The 17,042-nt window shown below is 43.5% G+C and overlaps 1 protein-coding gene across 6 annotated transcripts; it reads right to left on the reverse strand.

The window, feature by feature from the left end:
• Positions 1 to 6,788: 6,788 nt before the first annotated feature.
• Positions 6,789 to 10,488, reverse strand: LOC123150674 (uncharacterized). 6 transcript variants are annotated; one of them, XM_044570508.1, is made up of 6 exons: positions 10,026 to 10,488; positions 9,206 to 9,322; positions 8,822 to 8,905; positions 8,062 to 8,223; positions 7,888 to 7,937; positions 6,789 to 7,169 (listed from the first exon to the last, which is right to left on the reverse strand). In XM_044570508.1, exons 3-6 carry the CDS (start codon positions 8,836 to 8,838, stop codon positions 7,042 to 7,044), a joined length of 357 nt encoding a protein of 118 aa, XP_044426443.1. In that variant the 5' UTR covers positions 8,839 to 8,905; positions 9,206 to 9,322; positions 10,026 to 10,488; the 3' UTR covers positions 6,789 to 7,041. The 6 variants fall into 6 exon arrangements, with proteins under 6 accessions (XP_044426443.1, XP_044426442.1, XP_044426440.1 ...); XM_044570507.1 differs by lacking the exon at positions 10,026 to 10,488 and adding an exon at positions 9,020 to 9,091 and having other exon boundaries at positions 9,206 to 9,327; XM_044570505.1 differs by lacking the exon at positions 10,026 to 10,488 and having other exon boundaries at positions 8,822 to 9,055; positions 9,206 to 9,327.
• Between the last annotated feature and the right edge of the window lie 6,554 nt (positions 10,489 to 17,042).

Here is a 17,042-nt window from a genome sequence, read left to right on the forward strand (position 1 = left end):
AATTCAGATAGGTCTACTTCTTTTTTTTTAATATAAAGGGGAAATCAAACTACATAGAACATGAGCAGATATATCATGTCGATTGCTCGACCGTACTTTAAAAGAACACAAGGTAGGGAACTAGCAAAAAAAGGTGTGCTAGGTTTACGACCAATAAAAACTTCCATTGCAAAATAAAAAGAGTGAATATTTAGTTTCGCACGTTTCGTCTTTACCTCCATTGAGCTAGTCTCAGGCCAATATATCTCAAGCAAATTATGGCAAACCGTATCAAACACAAATTTGCCATGAACAATGGGTGTGGCTAGGCCTCAGTTGACTATGAATTAACGAAGTCTTAGTCAAATGACATAACACGTAAGAAAGAAAAAATAATGTAAAAAATTGCAAGCATCTCAATGTAAAATCTCACTAATATACCACCGACTGAGGCATAACCAAGTCTCAGTCGACTGAGATTTAACAAGACTGATGAACAATACCCGATAAAGGAAAAGAGAACCAAAACATATCACATTTATTTTACAGAATGGATCGCCAACCAATAGAACCCCCCCCCCCCCCCCCCCCCTTGGGAATAATCCGTCACAGCGGCAACCAAGGCTTCACACGAAAAATAGCACCACAATTTAGATCGACGACCAATGAGGCTCTAGACATAAAAGGAGATCAATGATGAAGAGCATCAACTTGAATATGGTGAAGATCATTAATATCTAACATGGCAAAGACACCCCCATTCAACTGAGGCAAACAAATTTTGCATCTTCATTTATCATAAGAGTCATCATCAGTGTTGCGGTCTTGTGATGGCTGGAGATGCATCGTCCCGTAGAAGCAATAGATTAAGAAGCATAGTTCTAACCTTACTAGGTCCAAGCAAAGTCACACGTTGGTACCATGGTCACAACCACATTCCAAGTCCGGCCGAAGGTGCTTGGAGCTATAACAAAGCAAAAACATATCTTTACAACAACAACCATCGCCATTAAATGCCGAGAGATCTGACATCATCACTACCATAAGAAGTAAAGCTAACATCGAATCTTCGTTGGTGGCAAGAAATGAAATAGTGCAATAAGAGAGGAAAAATAGCCCAAATCTTGTCGGAGTGCACATGAAATGCACTCTATTTTTTTTTGCAATCTCTTGCCTTTTGGTGGCTTGGTTTCAAAAGTTATGTTGTGTCATTTTATTTGAGTATTCCATGGTGATGTATATAAATGGTCCATTAAATTAGTCATTGATGATATTGTGTCGTTGGGTGAACTTTGAACATGTTAGAGAATCTACAACCCTAAAGGCCAAGGAGGGTAGAGGACCCAAACCTAGCTAGGGTGGGCAATGGCACTAGAGGCATAGATGGCAACAATGCTTCTTGGTGGTTGGCGGAAAGCACACATGCACCTTGATAATGGTGCGACCACCCTAGGTTTAATAGACCGCCACGATCTTGTTGGGTACCATGTTAAGTCCCATGTGAAGAAGTTGCAAGCCTATGTTGTGTGAGTATTAGTGCCCATTTAAGCTCGTATACATAAACATATATTCGAGAAAGCCCGATGCATGTAGCTCCTGCTTGCGCAGGGTCCGGGTAAGGGTCCGGCCACTTTAGGTCTATAGTACGCAGTCTTTTCCTACATTTCTGTAAGAAGCTGTTTCCAGGACTTGAACCCATGACCTCATGGTCACAAGGCAGCAGCTTTACCACTGCGCCAAGGCTCCCCTTCAAACATATTTCCAAGCAAGCCTTGATGTGAAATTACCTGGCCCGAGAAAATTCACACACCATAGTTCGGTACTTAGCACATTCCAAGTTTGAAGGAAGGCGCTTGGAGCCACAACAAATGAATAGAAGAAAGCTAAATCGTGTGGTAACAACCATTGTCGTTAACCATGGACAGATCCGACACTGGCGCTAGTGGTCATCAAGAAATAATATAAAGTTGGCATCGACTTTTTGATGGTGGGAAGCAACAAAAGAGCGCAATAGTACAAGAGGAAAAAATAGCATATTTCGAGCCGCAAGGCACGTGGAAGGCCCTCTTTCCTTTTTTTCCCATGGCTTCTTGTCTTCTAGCAGCTCGATTCGGAAAGCTATATCACTCGAATATTCCGCAATGATGTATGTAGCTGGTCCGTTGAAGCATCCTCTACGCGTGCACGCAGCTCATGTCGAGAAGAATGCCGTGTCGTCCTATGAAGACATTGGAGGATCTCAAAACCCTAAAGGCCAAGGAATGTGGAGGACCCAACCCTAGAGCTAGAGCGGGGCAGGGCACTAGAAGCGGGGATGGCAACAATGCTTAGCCCTGTGGTGGTTGCCGCAAAGCACACATGCATGAAGGTTGATATACACATAATGGTGCGACCACCCTAGGGTGCATAGACTGCCACGCTCTTTGTTTTGTACCAAGCTTAAGTCCCACGTGAAGGATTGGCAGGCAGATGCAGCGCGAGCATTGGTGCTCGCTTAAACTGGTACGCATATACAACACCACATCTTACCAACGCCTCCACAATGGCCGGGGCTGTAGCAATCTAGCTTTGGCCCTGACCTGAGGTGTGTTCATTGCTTTGGCCTGCTGGGTGGCATGGTCTGTCGAGAGTTCATTGGTTGGGTGAACTCGGCACATGCAAAAGGCTCACGTCCTCACACATGCATGCATGTGCGCGCTTTTCCAGGCATGCTAAGAAAATATAGCAGATGTTTCATTATGCACCGCTATGTGTTCACCCCTAACTAAGAACCAAGAATGCCATGGCTATGTCCTCCAATTGTTTGCTCCCCCGGACCATATATACTCTCCCTGACAAACTCCATCTTATGCAGAGGAGTCCAGGATTGCACACCAAGCTGGCAATTTTGAAGGGCTTCTGCTTTGGATGAGAAAAGATCGCACAATTTTGGCATAACTAAATGGAAGCGTCTATGTCTAGACCAAGCAGTTTTACAAATTAAAATTGTCTATACAAGTCTAGAAACCAAATTCACTATCTTATAAAACTTTGTCCGTCTAATACAGATAGATTGCAATGTAGTCTCAGCCGACTGAGAACTAACTAATTCTCAGTCAATATTTACGAAAAATTTCATACATATATCTAATAATGTTCATCATGATGTAATAATTTGATCATTTGTTGCAAAAAAAAATTGTAGTGTTTGTTTCCTGAGTTTAGAAAAGTATGAAAAGTTGCATCTAACTAATTCCCAGTCGACTAAAAATTAACAAATTGTAACTAGTAATAGTCTAGCAGGTGAGCATGCATCACCCCTGCCGATTAAAAAAACCAACGAGCAAAGCAACCAAACAAATTCATCACATGAAGAATTTATTTGTAGATTAAAAGCCATGTGGATAATCTACCTAGCAAAACAAGCGTCATGACTGCCAATTAGATTTTTCTCTTTTTTTCTGAACCGGACCCTCCCCCCTTTCCATTGTATGATAACGGAAGTACATCAGTTTGTGACAACAAGAGATACATCAGAAGAGAAAGGGAAAAGAGCGAGTTTGAGGCAGCATCAGAAAACCCATTGCACACGCCCACAATCGAGTCGTGCACTATGGGGCAAAGATCGGATGACACTACACAAGCCACAACAGGATTGCAAAATGAGATGTTGAGTTGCTTCATCTTCTGTTTGATGAGTACGTCTTTGAGTACTACTCTGCCGATTGTGTTGGAGTACTTCCTCCATCCAGGTTTATTATAGATCGCCTCGTATTTTGCGTCAAACTTTAAAGGTGAATTTAACTAATAAAACATGAGTTGCATGTAGTAAAAATGATATAAAAACTTCTATCAAATACGAGTCCAATAATATAAATTTTATAGCATGTTGTAACTTATATTTTGCTAGCTAATTTTATGGTCAAAGTTTGGTCCAAAATACGAGGTGGACTTATAACCTGAATAGTGGAAGTACATCCTTTTTAATAAGGTAACCTGAAAAGGTGCATATGCATGGTGACCGAGCTCCACGGAGTTGGTATTTTTTCCAAGGAATGTACATTTTCTACATCTGGAAAAAAGTATGCACATAATTACATGTGTGTAGTATAAAAATATTAAATTTCATGAACATATATGTTCATATGTCATGTACACAAAAAAGACAAAAACATAGATTAAATGAGTCTTTTCTTTGTTCTATTTTTGGGCCAGATTGTCATCCTTTTTTGTGTAGCCTACAGATAATCACATTATTTAATGAAACATAGTGCATACTTAAAAAACATGTATACATATTTGTAGATTTTCTTTAAAATTTAAATATATTTTGATTTTTAAAACGGGCCCCCTAAAGCCCGTCCTACAAAATGCCGCTCTCGAGGGTAACACCTCTTTTTGGATACTTATTGTGCCAACAGTAACGGACAAAGCACGAACCATTCGGTCGAGGATTGCTGCATGATATCTGGTACTAAATGTATTTTTCTCCAGCAAAATGCATTTTCTACATCTTAAACAAATCTGAAAAAAGTATGCACATAAGTATATATGTGTAGTATATACATACGAAATTTCATGAACATATATGTTCATATGTTTTTTTAGGCAATATATGTTTATATGTGATGTACACAAAAAAGACAAAATACATAGAATAAAATGGGCTTTTTTCTTGGTTCTATTTTGGGCCAGATTGTTGTCTCTTTTGTGTAGCCTGCAAATAATCATATTATTTCAGGAAACTATAAACTTAATTGAAGAACTACCCTAAAAAACTTACTTAAAGAACTTTTGCCACAAAAATATTACTTAAAGAACATGTATATGTATTTGTAGAAAAAATATATATATTAAAACTTTTTAATGTATTTTGATTTATTTATTTATTTATTAAAAAAGGGGCACGCTGAACCCTTCCTACAAAGCGTCGATCTCGAGGGTAACCACTCTTTTTGGATACTTATACTTATTGTGCCGACAATAACAGAACAAACAATGAACCATTCGGGCTGTGATTGCTGCACGATCTCTGGTACAGAATGTTACCATCCCCTAACAAGGAGGGGTTGAGATCCTCTGCAGTATTGTACACTGCTGTAGTGTGGATGACACATGGGACCGGGTCCACACGATATTGACCGTACTGCACGGTCTGCTACAGCAGATATTCCAAGCGTCGAAGAGACAAGGTAACCGAAACAAGATGGCATGATCACAGCAGTTAATTATTTCTCCGTGCATGTACCCGATCGATGAGATATTTTGCGTCAGCAATCTCACGTCAAGCTTGAGGTCGACCGGTCGATGGTTAGTTCGTTGGTTCACGCGCAACCTTGACGCCGAAGGCAAGGCAGCCATTACGGTACGTGCGTAGGAGTGTACGTGGTGAGACTGATGTCCCGCGGGTAGATTGATTAGCCGCCGAAAGTCGCGAAACAGTAGTACTGAACCCTCATATCGCGATGGGATCCTTGCTGGGTGACAAGCTGCAAGCGTCCAACGTTTCAGAGTAACATCGTCCTGTGTCCTGCAGGCTCGTCGATGCGGACGCCGGCGCCGGCGAGGAAGCTTCGTCCGATGGAGCGTCTGAAAGTTCTTCACGCGCGCGCGGTCTGCCTCCCGTCCTTTTCGGATCAGGTTCTTGATGTAGAGTATCGTATGATCGTGTGTGAGTTGACGGTTGAGCAGGCCACAAGACATGGATGTCCTGTCCTCGGCCGGGAGAGAAACAGACCTAGACTAAACAGCGGAGAAGAAACAAAGTCGTACAGGACGCCGCAGCAGACGAAGGAACCAAGGAATTTTTGGCGTTGGGAAGCGAGGGGCCTCGGATCTTCAAAAAATTTAGAGTAGTCTTCGTCAGCATCTTGCAGTCATCATTGCCTTCTGCGAATAAATTACTCCGATTCTTTGTGGTGGTCTGATGAAGATGAAAAGTTATATGTTCTCGCTGAGCCGATTATTCGGATTTGATGAATTTATGTTATTGTGTCACATATTGCTTTTGAGGTGTTGCTAAAACTCGATCGACTCCGCCGGCTGATGTCATGCTTGTAATTGGGTAGCACGTATAGCCCATCCCTTTTGTCCGTTTCTGCTTTTATTTTATTTTTGTAGGTTTTCCTTTTCGTGTGTGTCATTGTCTCGGTTCTTACTCTGTGTTTTTTTTAACACGGTACAGACGCAAGTGCTTATATACACGCGCATACACTCATCCCTATGAACGCACACACGCATACCCTACCCCTATGAGCGCCTCCGAAAGACTGAGCCGGCATATCATTTTGAAATTTACGAACACTACTAGAGATATGAGTTTTAGCCACCAAGGTGACCGGTTGCTAAAAGTTCAAAATTGGTCGCTACTAGTCTACTGCTACCAACACCACTTGGTCGCTTCGTGGTGGCTATAGTCTAGTCGCTATAGATATTGAGCGACCAACATTGCAAACCCTGGTCGCTACATGTCATATCAATAGCTACCAACCAAATCTGGTGACTAATGGCATCAAGCGACTAAGGGAGACTTGGTGACTAATGACATATAGAGACCAAGTACGACTTGGTTGCTAAAAATTTACAGCCACCATGTACATGGTTAGTGGCTAGAGATATCAAGTGACCAGCCAAGGCTTGGTGACTAAAAGAATTTAGAGACCAGCTACATGTTGGTGACTAGACATCTTTTGTAACCCTTAAAATTGTAAACCTTGGTAACTAAAGGCATAAGAAAGCAACTATATCATAGCTACAATATATTACCACACGCTGACATTTATAGTTGCTAGAAATCTTAGAATTTTAGACATTCTACAGGAAGAAGATCAGAATCAGCATTTGTAAACTTATAATCCAAACATTACATTTGGATCATTTGCAAGCCAAATTTTGTTTCACAACTAGGAAAGACTATTCTAGTATTTGTAAAGTACCACTTTAGTACTGCTCCAAACATATAATCCAATCACCAACTAGGAAGTATTCTACTCCCTCCGTCCCATAATATAAGAACGTTTTTGACACTACACTAGTATAAAAAACGTTCTTATATTATGGGACAGAGGGAGTAGTATTTTGCATCTAGTATTCGCAAGCCGAATTTACAAAGCAGGAACTACTCTTTTGGCATTTGGGTAAACTGAACTTTTGGCATCTGCAAAGAATCAAGTTTAGCACTGCTCCGATCACTCCCCACATGTCCTCTACACCTGGAAAATTCGAAATAAGTTAAAATGACGTCGATGATGTTCATTTATTGATGAATTCAAAAAAATGTGCATAGTTACTGACTTTGGTCAAAAGGGTTGCTAGGTATATTCATCACATATACTCTAGGTTGCGAATAAACCAATTGACCCAGGAACATGTTACTAACTTTAAATCTGTTCACCCAGAAACATGTATTTCCTTCAATGAAAATCTAGTGTTGTTGCTCTTGTGCGTACAAGGATAAGTACTAGGATTGCTGTAGTAGGGTGAGTGATAGCAGCAACCTATTGATTGGCAAAAGGTACTACTATTTGCATTGTGCTTCTAAAAATGCATGCATCATCAATATGGTTATATATCTCACAGCAAAATTGTGTGTGTGTGTGTGTGTGTGTGTGAATCGTTAACTGAAGCCAGTAATGCAGGTATTCAGATATTCGAAAGGTACTATGCAAGTTGACACACTAGAACAATTAAGCTGCTCGAAATAGGAACCGCACACCAGATCCATATCCAATTAATAAAACTAAGACTAAACTGAAATTGCAAAGCATGTAATTCTTTTCTTAATTCATTGGTAGTCGCGGTCTTCTCCAGAGTCAGTAAACCCACTTTTTTGGTAATTTCATTGGCAAACATAGATAGAACCAAGCACAATTTAGAAGATGCTCATAAACTTTACTTCAAAACTACATAATAGCAATGCAAACAGTGTACCTCTCCAAAATTGCTTCACCCCCTCGACCCTCCATCTGAGACCAGAGAACCTGTAATTTTTAAATTCAAGTTCAACCTCTTGAATAAATATGCCAAATCACACGATGAGAGGCAAACTGACTTTTTGAGAGTTATACTGATCATACCATCAGAAGAATAGATCTGTAGCCTGACCTGAAAACAGATCTATCAGTTGGGAAACCGAGCCGTCTCGCACTAGTGCCGTCCATGACCCCGACCTCTGATGTAACCATATGCCTTACCAAGCACCTGCTCGCAATCTGTTGCTCGGTTAAAGGTACTTCGCCCTCCTTTATATGTTCATAACATTTCTTCCTGCATTAATAATACAAGAAATGAAAGGCATTTACATTCTTAAATGCAGCAACATAATAATGTATTTAAAAGTACCCAAATTTATTGTTAGTATAATGCAACACTAACAACTTTGAATTATTTGAACAACCGCAGCCATTAAAGTCCAGTTCTGCCATCCCTACTACTTAAAAGTACAAGAACCATATAGTCAAGCAAAAATTATTTGATTCCCAATGATGACAATGCTTGATGAGGATCTTACAGAAATTGACTTTCTCAGTCTTAAATTACTACAGTCCTAATAATAGTGCACCATCTACTACAAGTCATGAGAAAATAGGGCACTTCAAAGTTTGTACCTATGTCATGCACATGGTGAAACAGATTCAAGCACGGTTAAAGCCTTTTGCTGCATAGCTGCCAACTTCTTTCTCTCTTATTACCGACCCATTGTTGGCACAAATAGCATGATCATTCCTCTCTAAGCTCTAGCTATTATTTTTCTCTGTTTCAGTGGTCATTTCTCCCATTTCTTGCTCTCTAGTTCTCATTTGTGTCTAGTATTCTCATTGCTTAATCTTTCTCAACAGAAATTAATTTGTTACATGGCACTTACATGTTTATTCCTGGCATCTTCTGATGCCCATCCCTTCTTATCACTAGAGTAACACTCCTTGTACAGTCTGATATTGACACAATTCTGATAATACAAGATTTGAAGTCAAAAGACATGAATATAAGATAGCTACAAGTTTATATATTCTGCTTTCACAACAATTGTGACACAAGATAAAGATAAGTAATAGTGACTTACTAATTCATGTTGAACAGCTACAAATGACTTTGTTCCCTTCATGTGAACATAAGGTAGGTTTGAGCGGTTAGCCTTTCCAATTGTGGACCGTTTATGCATATGGTAATTTTATGTGAACAAATAAGGCAGGGTTGAGTGATAAAGATAAATGCAGAACTGCTGAAACCCACTCCAAGACTACTATACCTTAAATTCTTCTGTTTCAAAATGATCACAGAGCCATGGTACCGTGTAAGAAGTCCAATCTCTCTGGAAAGTAGTTCATTGTTTTCTCCAATAGGTTTTCTCTCTTAGGTGGATGACCTGCCATTTTGGTCAAGTTCAGATTTGCTATGTCAATAGAAATAAACCACGAGTTACATAGTAATTAGATATGTTGTGGCAACAGAATAATATCATAAGTGTCAATAGTAATCTGATATAACCTAAAACAGGACACATATAGTCTAATATAACCTAAAACATGAGACATATAGGCTGATATAACCACAAACAGGATAGGTATAGTCTGATATAACCCGAAACCTGACACTTATAACCTGATACAAGACACCATTATTCTAATATAACCTGAAACAGGACACATGTGGTCTAGCATAACCTGAAACAGGGGACATATAACCCCTTTTGGATCAGTAAGAATTTCCGGTGCAACATCATGTCGACACGAGATATTGCCTTCAAAAGTTTCATCTATGGAAACATTGGTAGCTTCCTCCTCAATATGCAGTAAGTATATAATATACAAGTCCTGTTGCTGTAAGTATCAATATGCAGTAACACTATACTGTATATTTTACCACATGCATATTATATTCAAATCACAAACCGAATGCTACATCGTAGGCCCAGCCAGTTTTCAGATCACAGATCGAATGCTACATGTATATTTTACTTCCACATTTCCACAAACACTTGAAGTGCACATCTAGCCATCAAGAACTCCAAGCAAATTAATGGAGGGACACGTGGATGGAGGTAAGGACAGAGGGGAGATCAATCTTAAGGGTTGAAGCCTTTGCTGGTGTTGACGGTGAGAGCGAGATCTCGTTGGCTGCGGCAGAGCTGGTTAGGGTTGGAGAAGGTGGAACCCTAGGCGTCTGTTGCGGCAGCAGACCTTGCGCCCCTCTGCTACCGAAGCCGCTTCTCTTCGCCCACGCGGCCATTGCCGCAGCTGCTTCCCTTCCCCCACGCAGCCGCGCCGCCACCACCGCCGCAAGGGACAAGCCCGCCGCTGCCGCCGCGAGGAACAAGCCCGCCGTTGCCGCTGCCGCCGCGAGGAAGAGGCCCCTCTCCGATGCGCCCTCCGCCTTCCGCCGCCCGCTCCGATGAAAAAAAACCGTAGGAATGCGTCGGTCGCCGCCAGGGGCGATTCAGGCCGCCGCCGCCGCCGCCACCACGGGCGATTCGATTTGGGGATACGCTAGGAACCGTACGAGTGACTTGTCTTTTTGCATATTAGTCCTTGGTTGCTATTTCTGCCCTCTATACAAACTCGTGAGTGTACAGCTCATAGGCCTATTGTGACCAAGGAACTAATTAACCGGTTGCAATTAGTACATCTACAGCCACCAAACCGCTTGGTTACAAAATATCTGGTGGCAAATGGTATATTTTCTTGTAGTGGAAGTCACCGTAGTCACCTCGTCGTCGACGGGAACATCTCCTCCCACTGAATGCGCATCGCCAGAAATCCTGAAATAAATCTAGGAATAAATGCGGGCACCAAGATTTGAACCCTGGTGGGATACCACAGTCCCTCTAACCATCCAATCACAGGTTGGTTCGCAGCTTACCCAGTGTTGGGATATGCATGTTCATGCAATTTCTATGCTTGTGTTCTCTTTTTCTCGTTTTTTTTAAGTTTTATTTATTTTTATTGTCACTTAAAAGTACAAATGCAAAAACAAGTGCGATTATATTTACAAAAGGTGTTCACGCATTTTTAAAAATATGTATGTTGTATAGAAAATATTCATCATACGTTGTGTATTCAGAAAAAAGTTTCAAATATTATTTACAATATGTTAGCTCTATATTTAAAAAGTATTTAGATTGTACTTGAAAAATGTTCAATGTATAATTGCAAAAGAAAAAACTCAACATTGCACTAGCGTTGAAGACATGCAGTTGCAATGTGGGCAACACATGCAGTTATGTGCCTAGTAGCAAATATGCAGCTACCCCTCCCTCTGTACGAAACATCACTTTCGTCCCCCAAGTTGTGGTCGCATTGAAGACATGCAGTTGCAATCAGGTGTGACACTTGCAGTTGTGTGTGTAGTGGTAGAGATGCAACTGCCCCCCCCCCCCCCCGCGGCCAAAGCACTGGCACGTTGCAGTCACGTTAAAGACATGCAATTGTAGTCGACTCCCCCCCAACACACACAAAACACCATTGAATTGTAGTTGAGGCGACATTTGCAGTTATGTGCCTAGTGCCAGACATGCGACTGCCCTTCCCCTTTTGGTTGCGTTGAAGACATACAGTTGTAGCCCGGGCGACACCTCCAGTTGCATTTCTAGTGGTAGACATGCAACTACCCTACCAAACAAAACACGACTAAGTTGCAATCGCATTGAAGACATCCTGTTGCAGTCGGAGACGACACTTGCAGTTGTGTGCTTAGTGGCAAACATGCAACTGCCCTCCCCAACCCCGATAAACACCACTAATTAAGTTGTAGTCGTGTTGAAGACATGGAGTTGTACTCGGGACGACACATGTGATTGTGTGCCTAATGGCAGACATGCAATTGCTCTCACCCAACAAAACACCAATGTGTTACAGTCACATTGAATATATGCAGTTGTAGTTGGGGCAACACATGTGATTGTGTGCCTAATGGAAGACACGCAATTGCTCTCCCCCGACAAAATACCACCGGGTTACGGCCGCGTTGAATATATGTCGTTGTTGTCGGGGCAACACTTGCAGTTGCGTGCCTAGTGATTGATGTGCAATTGTCCTCTACAGACAAAACATCATTAAGTTAGAGTCACACTGAAGACATGCGGCTGCAGTCAAGGGCAATACTTGGAGTTGATGTCTACTGCAACCCCCCCCCCTCCCTCCCCCGCGGGTGCGCGACGAAGCCTAGTGGCAGACATGCAACAACCCTCGCTCTGACAAAACACCACTAGGTCATGATCGCATTGAAGGTATGAAGTTGTGTGCATAGTCGCAGGTATGCAACTGTCTTCCTCCAATGAGTTGTGGTCGCATTTAAGACATGCAGTTAGAGTCAGGATTGACACTTGCAATTGCGTGCCTAGGGGAACACATGCAAAAAATACTGGTAAGTTGAGTGGCATTAAAACATGCAGTTGCAGTCGGGGGCGCCACTTGCTGTTGTTTGCCTAGTCGCAGACATGTAATATTTCTTGTGAAGACAAAATATTGTTAAATTGGTGCACTAAAAATATGAATCAAACCCATCAAATAATATGGTAAAAAAATCAAAAGTTTAAGATAGTTAGTTTTGAAATAACCACACTAACTCATGCTGGCATGAAAGGAAAAACTAAGACAAAATAGTTACCAAGTTACAAAAAAAAATTGTGTGCAATAACATTGATAGAAGTGTGTAACTCGTATATTTGAACAAATAAATGAAAAAAACAAGGAAAAAACGTATAGAAGGGACAAGCAAAAAAATAATTTAAAAAGGAAAAAAGGGAAGAAAAAATAATAAAAAAGAAACCGATATAAAAGATAGATAAAAAAGCAAAAAAGAGGCCAGAAAACAGAATGAAAATGGCCCCACACACCCGGCTCGTTCCACACACACCCAAGCAAAGGAAAAGAAAAACTGCCCGTCAATCCCAGCCAAGGTGGGCTGCTCTTTGGCAAAGAGCACACAAATGTGCGCGTAGAAACTTGGTGCGCCTAAATTTAACGGGTTTTTTTTTGTTAACGGTTAAAGACCTGACTGAGGTATTGTTAATTCTTAGTCAGCTGGAACTTAGCAGGACCATTGCTTTTGTTGGTTTGTTGGACGCCAACAACGTACTGATGTTCTCTCCAGAAGGTCACCCGAGTGAACGTCTGTTCTCTACATGAGACTCGTTTGAGCGAACGATGCCATCTGAGGGTGTTTTCTAAAAGAAAACACTCCCAGTGAACGCTCATGAATTGTCATGGTATAACAGATATATTTTGTCATGTTATTATAGACAGATTTGCCATGTTCAAACGAAAAATTGTCTTGCTATCAGAAAGACTGTCAGGAATTTGTCATGTTGCAGTAGAGTAATTTGCCATGCGGTTTCAGGGGATTTCTTGTGATGCGGCATAGAGAATTGCCAGCCTAAAGAAAAAAAGGAAAAATTGCCACATATGTCCATGAGTTTCCATGCTACACCATGTAGACTTGCAAGGCTACATAAGAGAATTGCCATGCCATATAAAAAAATTGCTTACATGTTCAAGAATTGTCATGTTGGCAGAAGGGGATTGATATGCTACATTAGGGAAAACAGTTCAAAATTGGCATGCTCTAGATAAAAAAATCACCACGTGAATGTGATTTGGGGGGAGGAGGGATAAGAATGGGGTCATGTCGTTGGCTCATATTACCTTGGGGAGCAAACATTTAGTGTAGTTCGCTCAAAAAAGGTGCATGAAGCGAACATGGATTGCCACATGGATCGCTGTGAGATTCGCACACGAGAAATGGATGTACAAAAAAGTGATCCCAAGAAAAAAGGGACAGTCGGATCAGTGGTATTTCCTTTTTTGCGAAGATGGAACCTTTCCACGAAATTATGGTTATGTTTTTATGATTCGACAGCCTGTATTTTTAGAGGATCATCTATGACGCAAGCATGTTTAACGGTCGTGCCCATCTTTTGGATGGGCGGCTCAGGGAGGTTTCAGAAATCTTTATTGGTAATCAAGTTTATGCCGATGAACAAGTAGCAGTAGTACAACTCCAATCCAAATGCAGCAAGAACCTTATTCCATTTTTAGAGAGTCGTCGCCGTCTCACCTTACTAAGCAGGACACAAATCCTAAAAACCTCAAGAAACCACCTAGAAACAAAGCACTCTCGCCAGCAAGGGCCGGGATCCACCGCGCTCCCATGGCTAGGGCCATAGGAGATGAGGTAGATCGATAGTGTCGCGGACGGAAGGCAGGAACCCTAGCCGCCTAGTTCGCTTGGGGTGGGGAGGTAGAGATTTTATAATTTCTGATCTTTTTTTGTAATTTCTTTGATCTTGTACCTATAATGATTTAGAGTAATAGTTACATATGTTTTATAAAAGGAAATAGTTGTGCAGTATGTCTGGTCACCGATACATTTTTTTTAGAAAAGAAGGATGACCCCCGGCCTCTGCATCTGAAAAATGCATGCGGCCATTTTATTGATTATTCTTGAGAATCTTACAAAGTAGAAGAACAATATGCCTGAATCCGCCATCTTGGCAACATCTGCCGCTACTCCTATCCAAATGATGAAAGGGGTGCAAGCTGGGCCACATACCCAGACCTCTCACCTAAGCCTAACATCTAAAGCCGGAGGCCTCGACCGAGCCATCTGCCTGGTCCGGGGCTCAAACCAGTCCGACGCACTCACATGTGTCGTCGCCGCCATCTTTCACTGGTCCATCTTCAGAGCAGATTGAGGTGTCAACCTTGGCAGGTCCTCCGCCATCGACGCCACCACAACGCCAAACGACGACCTCCACCTACGTGGGCCTTGGCAGGTCCTCCACCATTGACGCCACCACGACGCCAGACGACGACCTCCACCTACGCGAGTCCATCTCCAAGCAACGGGCGTAAATCAGTGCTAGGATAGGACCGCGCCACCGCCGTCGCCCACCACCCACAAGCGCCACCCAACCCCAATGTTGGGGATATTACTACTGGGCGTAAACCGGCCAGGAGAGGCCGGGTTAACTTCATCAGTAGTCCATTATACTTGAAGACCATGAAGACATACGGTGACGCTGTGTAAAGGCCCAGGGGCCAGAACCGGTTTAAGGCCTGTAGCTATAAACCGGCATTGATATGTAACTTGCATTGTAAGGTATAAAGAGTGGAGACCGACTCGGACACGTTTATGAGCCGGCCTCGGGACTCTGTAAACCGACGGGCGTCAACCCATGTATATAAGGGAATGACCCGGCGGCAGTTCGGGACAACAAACAACAACTCGAGGCTCAGGCAAAGCATATTCGCTCCCTGGTCATCAAAACCCCATCAATTCCATCACAACTAGACGTATGCTTTTAACTTCATCGTAAGGGGCCGAACTAGTATAAATCTCTCTTGTGTCCCTTGTCCGCTTTAACCCCTTTAAGCTAACTCGTAGTGATGGCTCCACAACTAAGTCCTTTCACGAGGACATCTGCCGTGACAAAACCACAACAGTTGGCGCCCACCGTGGGGCTATCGCACGATGGTTTCAAGTTCTTGGAGGGCAGCTTTGAAGGACTCAAGGGTTACACTGTGGGCTGGATGACCAAGAGTCGTCGCGGCAAGCTCTACATCGACGATGCAGGCTGGGGCCCCGAGGCCGGCTCAATCGAGTATGGGTACCGTGTCCCCTTTGGTGGCATACACGTTTTCATTGGCAAGATCGGCGAACCGGGCCCTGAGCCGGACATCTACACCAACCTCGTCGAAACGGCTCAGCGTGCGAGATCTGCCCGGGTCAAGCCTATCATGAAGCGTGCCTTCGTGGGAGTCATCCATGGAAGGGAATACGAGGACAGATCGGAATCTGGTGGTGAGACCGTCGTTTATTCCGGCGACGAGTCATCGACTAGAGAGACCGAGTCGTTATATCAGTTACAAGATGGCCGGATTGGGGGTTGTTCCGATGGGGACAGTGTTCCGGACCCCTCTGATCTGCCAAGCCGGGTTGGAATCTTCATGGCCAGTACACAGCCGGCACTCTACTCTTCGACCGCAGGAGCGATGATTTCCGGATCAGCAGCGACGACAACAGCCGGGGCAGGAGGCCCTGTGCAACCACCGGCTCAGGTTTTATCTGATTTATTTGATGCGTTGGCAACGCTGATGGCGAAGGCTAACCCGGCGGATCAGGATGCGCACAATGCGGAAATCGCGAAAGTAAAGGATCAGATTACTCAGGCCAAAGCCGATTTGGCAGCGGCAGATACCAGGATGGCCGCAGAATGGGCCGCTTTGGATGCACAGGCTTATCGGCTTATGCTGGACCAGAACGCGTCGCACGAAGTCCTGAAAAGGAGACACCGATCTCGCCTGCCTCCAGTTTATGATGCTAGGAACCTCTTTAACACCCCAGGGGCAGGGACCAGTAATCCGCCGGTAGCAAACCGGGCAGAGGCGCCAGGAGCAGGGGGGCCGGTTCAGCCCCATTTGACGGATCCGCCTCGTCAGAACAACATTGTGATGCAACCTGTCCCAACGCCGCCAGGCCACTACTCTACTCCGATGGACAATCTTGTAGCTGCCGCTTCACGGCTGGAGGCTATCCTAAGGCGATTCTCCGGCGGCGGTTGAGACGCGTCGGGTTAAAGAGCTTCTTCGGACAGTCTTGGTTCAACAGGAGGCTTATTCATACAGTCGTGATTGAATTCATTCCACCCCCCGTCCAAGACGGAGTTACAGCAGGCGTATGGATGAACTGGCCGTGTCATGCGCGGAACCATGAACCGCCCCGTGGCAACAACCCGGCAGGGGGCGTTGGTGATGCTCAGGAGGTAGTGGACCGGGCTCGAGCACGCAGGGAGCCCGAGTTAGCGGTGCAGCATGAGGCACGTCAGCTTACTCTGGTTCGTCCAACCACGTCGGTAGAGCCAGGAGTTACCTCTAGTTCTTTGGGGGTGTCGTGTCTCGTCCCAGCATTGCGCAACGTGCGCTTGCCCAAGGATTTCAAGGGCCCGCGTAAGGTGCCGAATTACACGGCCAATTTATCCCCTGAGACATGGGTTGAAAGCTACGAGATGGCCATGGAGATGCTGGATGTGGATGATACGGCATGTGCAAAGTATTTCACCATGATGTTGGAAGGGACGGCACGTACTT

This window comes from Triticum aestivum, chromosome 7A (assembly GCF_018294505.1).
Source record: "Triticum aestivum cultivar Chinese Spring chromosome 7A, IWGSC CS RefSeq v2.1, whole genome shotgun sequence".
Lineage (NCBI taxonomy): Eukaryota > Viridiplantae > Streptophyta > Magnoliopsida > Poales > Poaceae > Triticum > Triticum aestivum.

What these genes read in the sequence shown, in the direction of transcription:
- LOC123150674 (XM_044570505.1), bottom strand. Translation starts at nt 8,937, where the DNA reads ATGTCTTTTGACTTCAAATCTTGTATTATCAGAATTGTGTCAATATCA. An exon ending in AAGATGCCAGGAATAAACAT is followed by an intron (nt 8,224 to 8,821) that starts GTAAGTGCCATG and finishes TTATTAATGCAG; the next exon opens with GAAGAAATGTTATGAACATA. An exon ending in ACTGATAGATCTGTTTTCAG is followed by an intron (nt 7,938 to 8,061) that starts GTCAGGCTACAG and finishes TAAAAATTACAG; the next exon opens with GTTCTCTGGTCTCAGATGGA.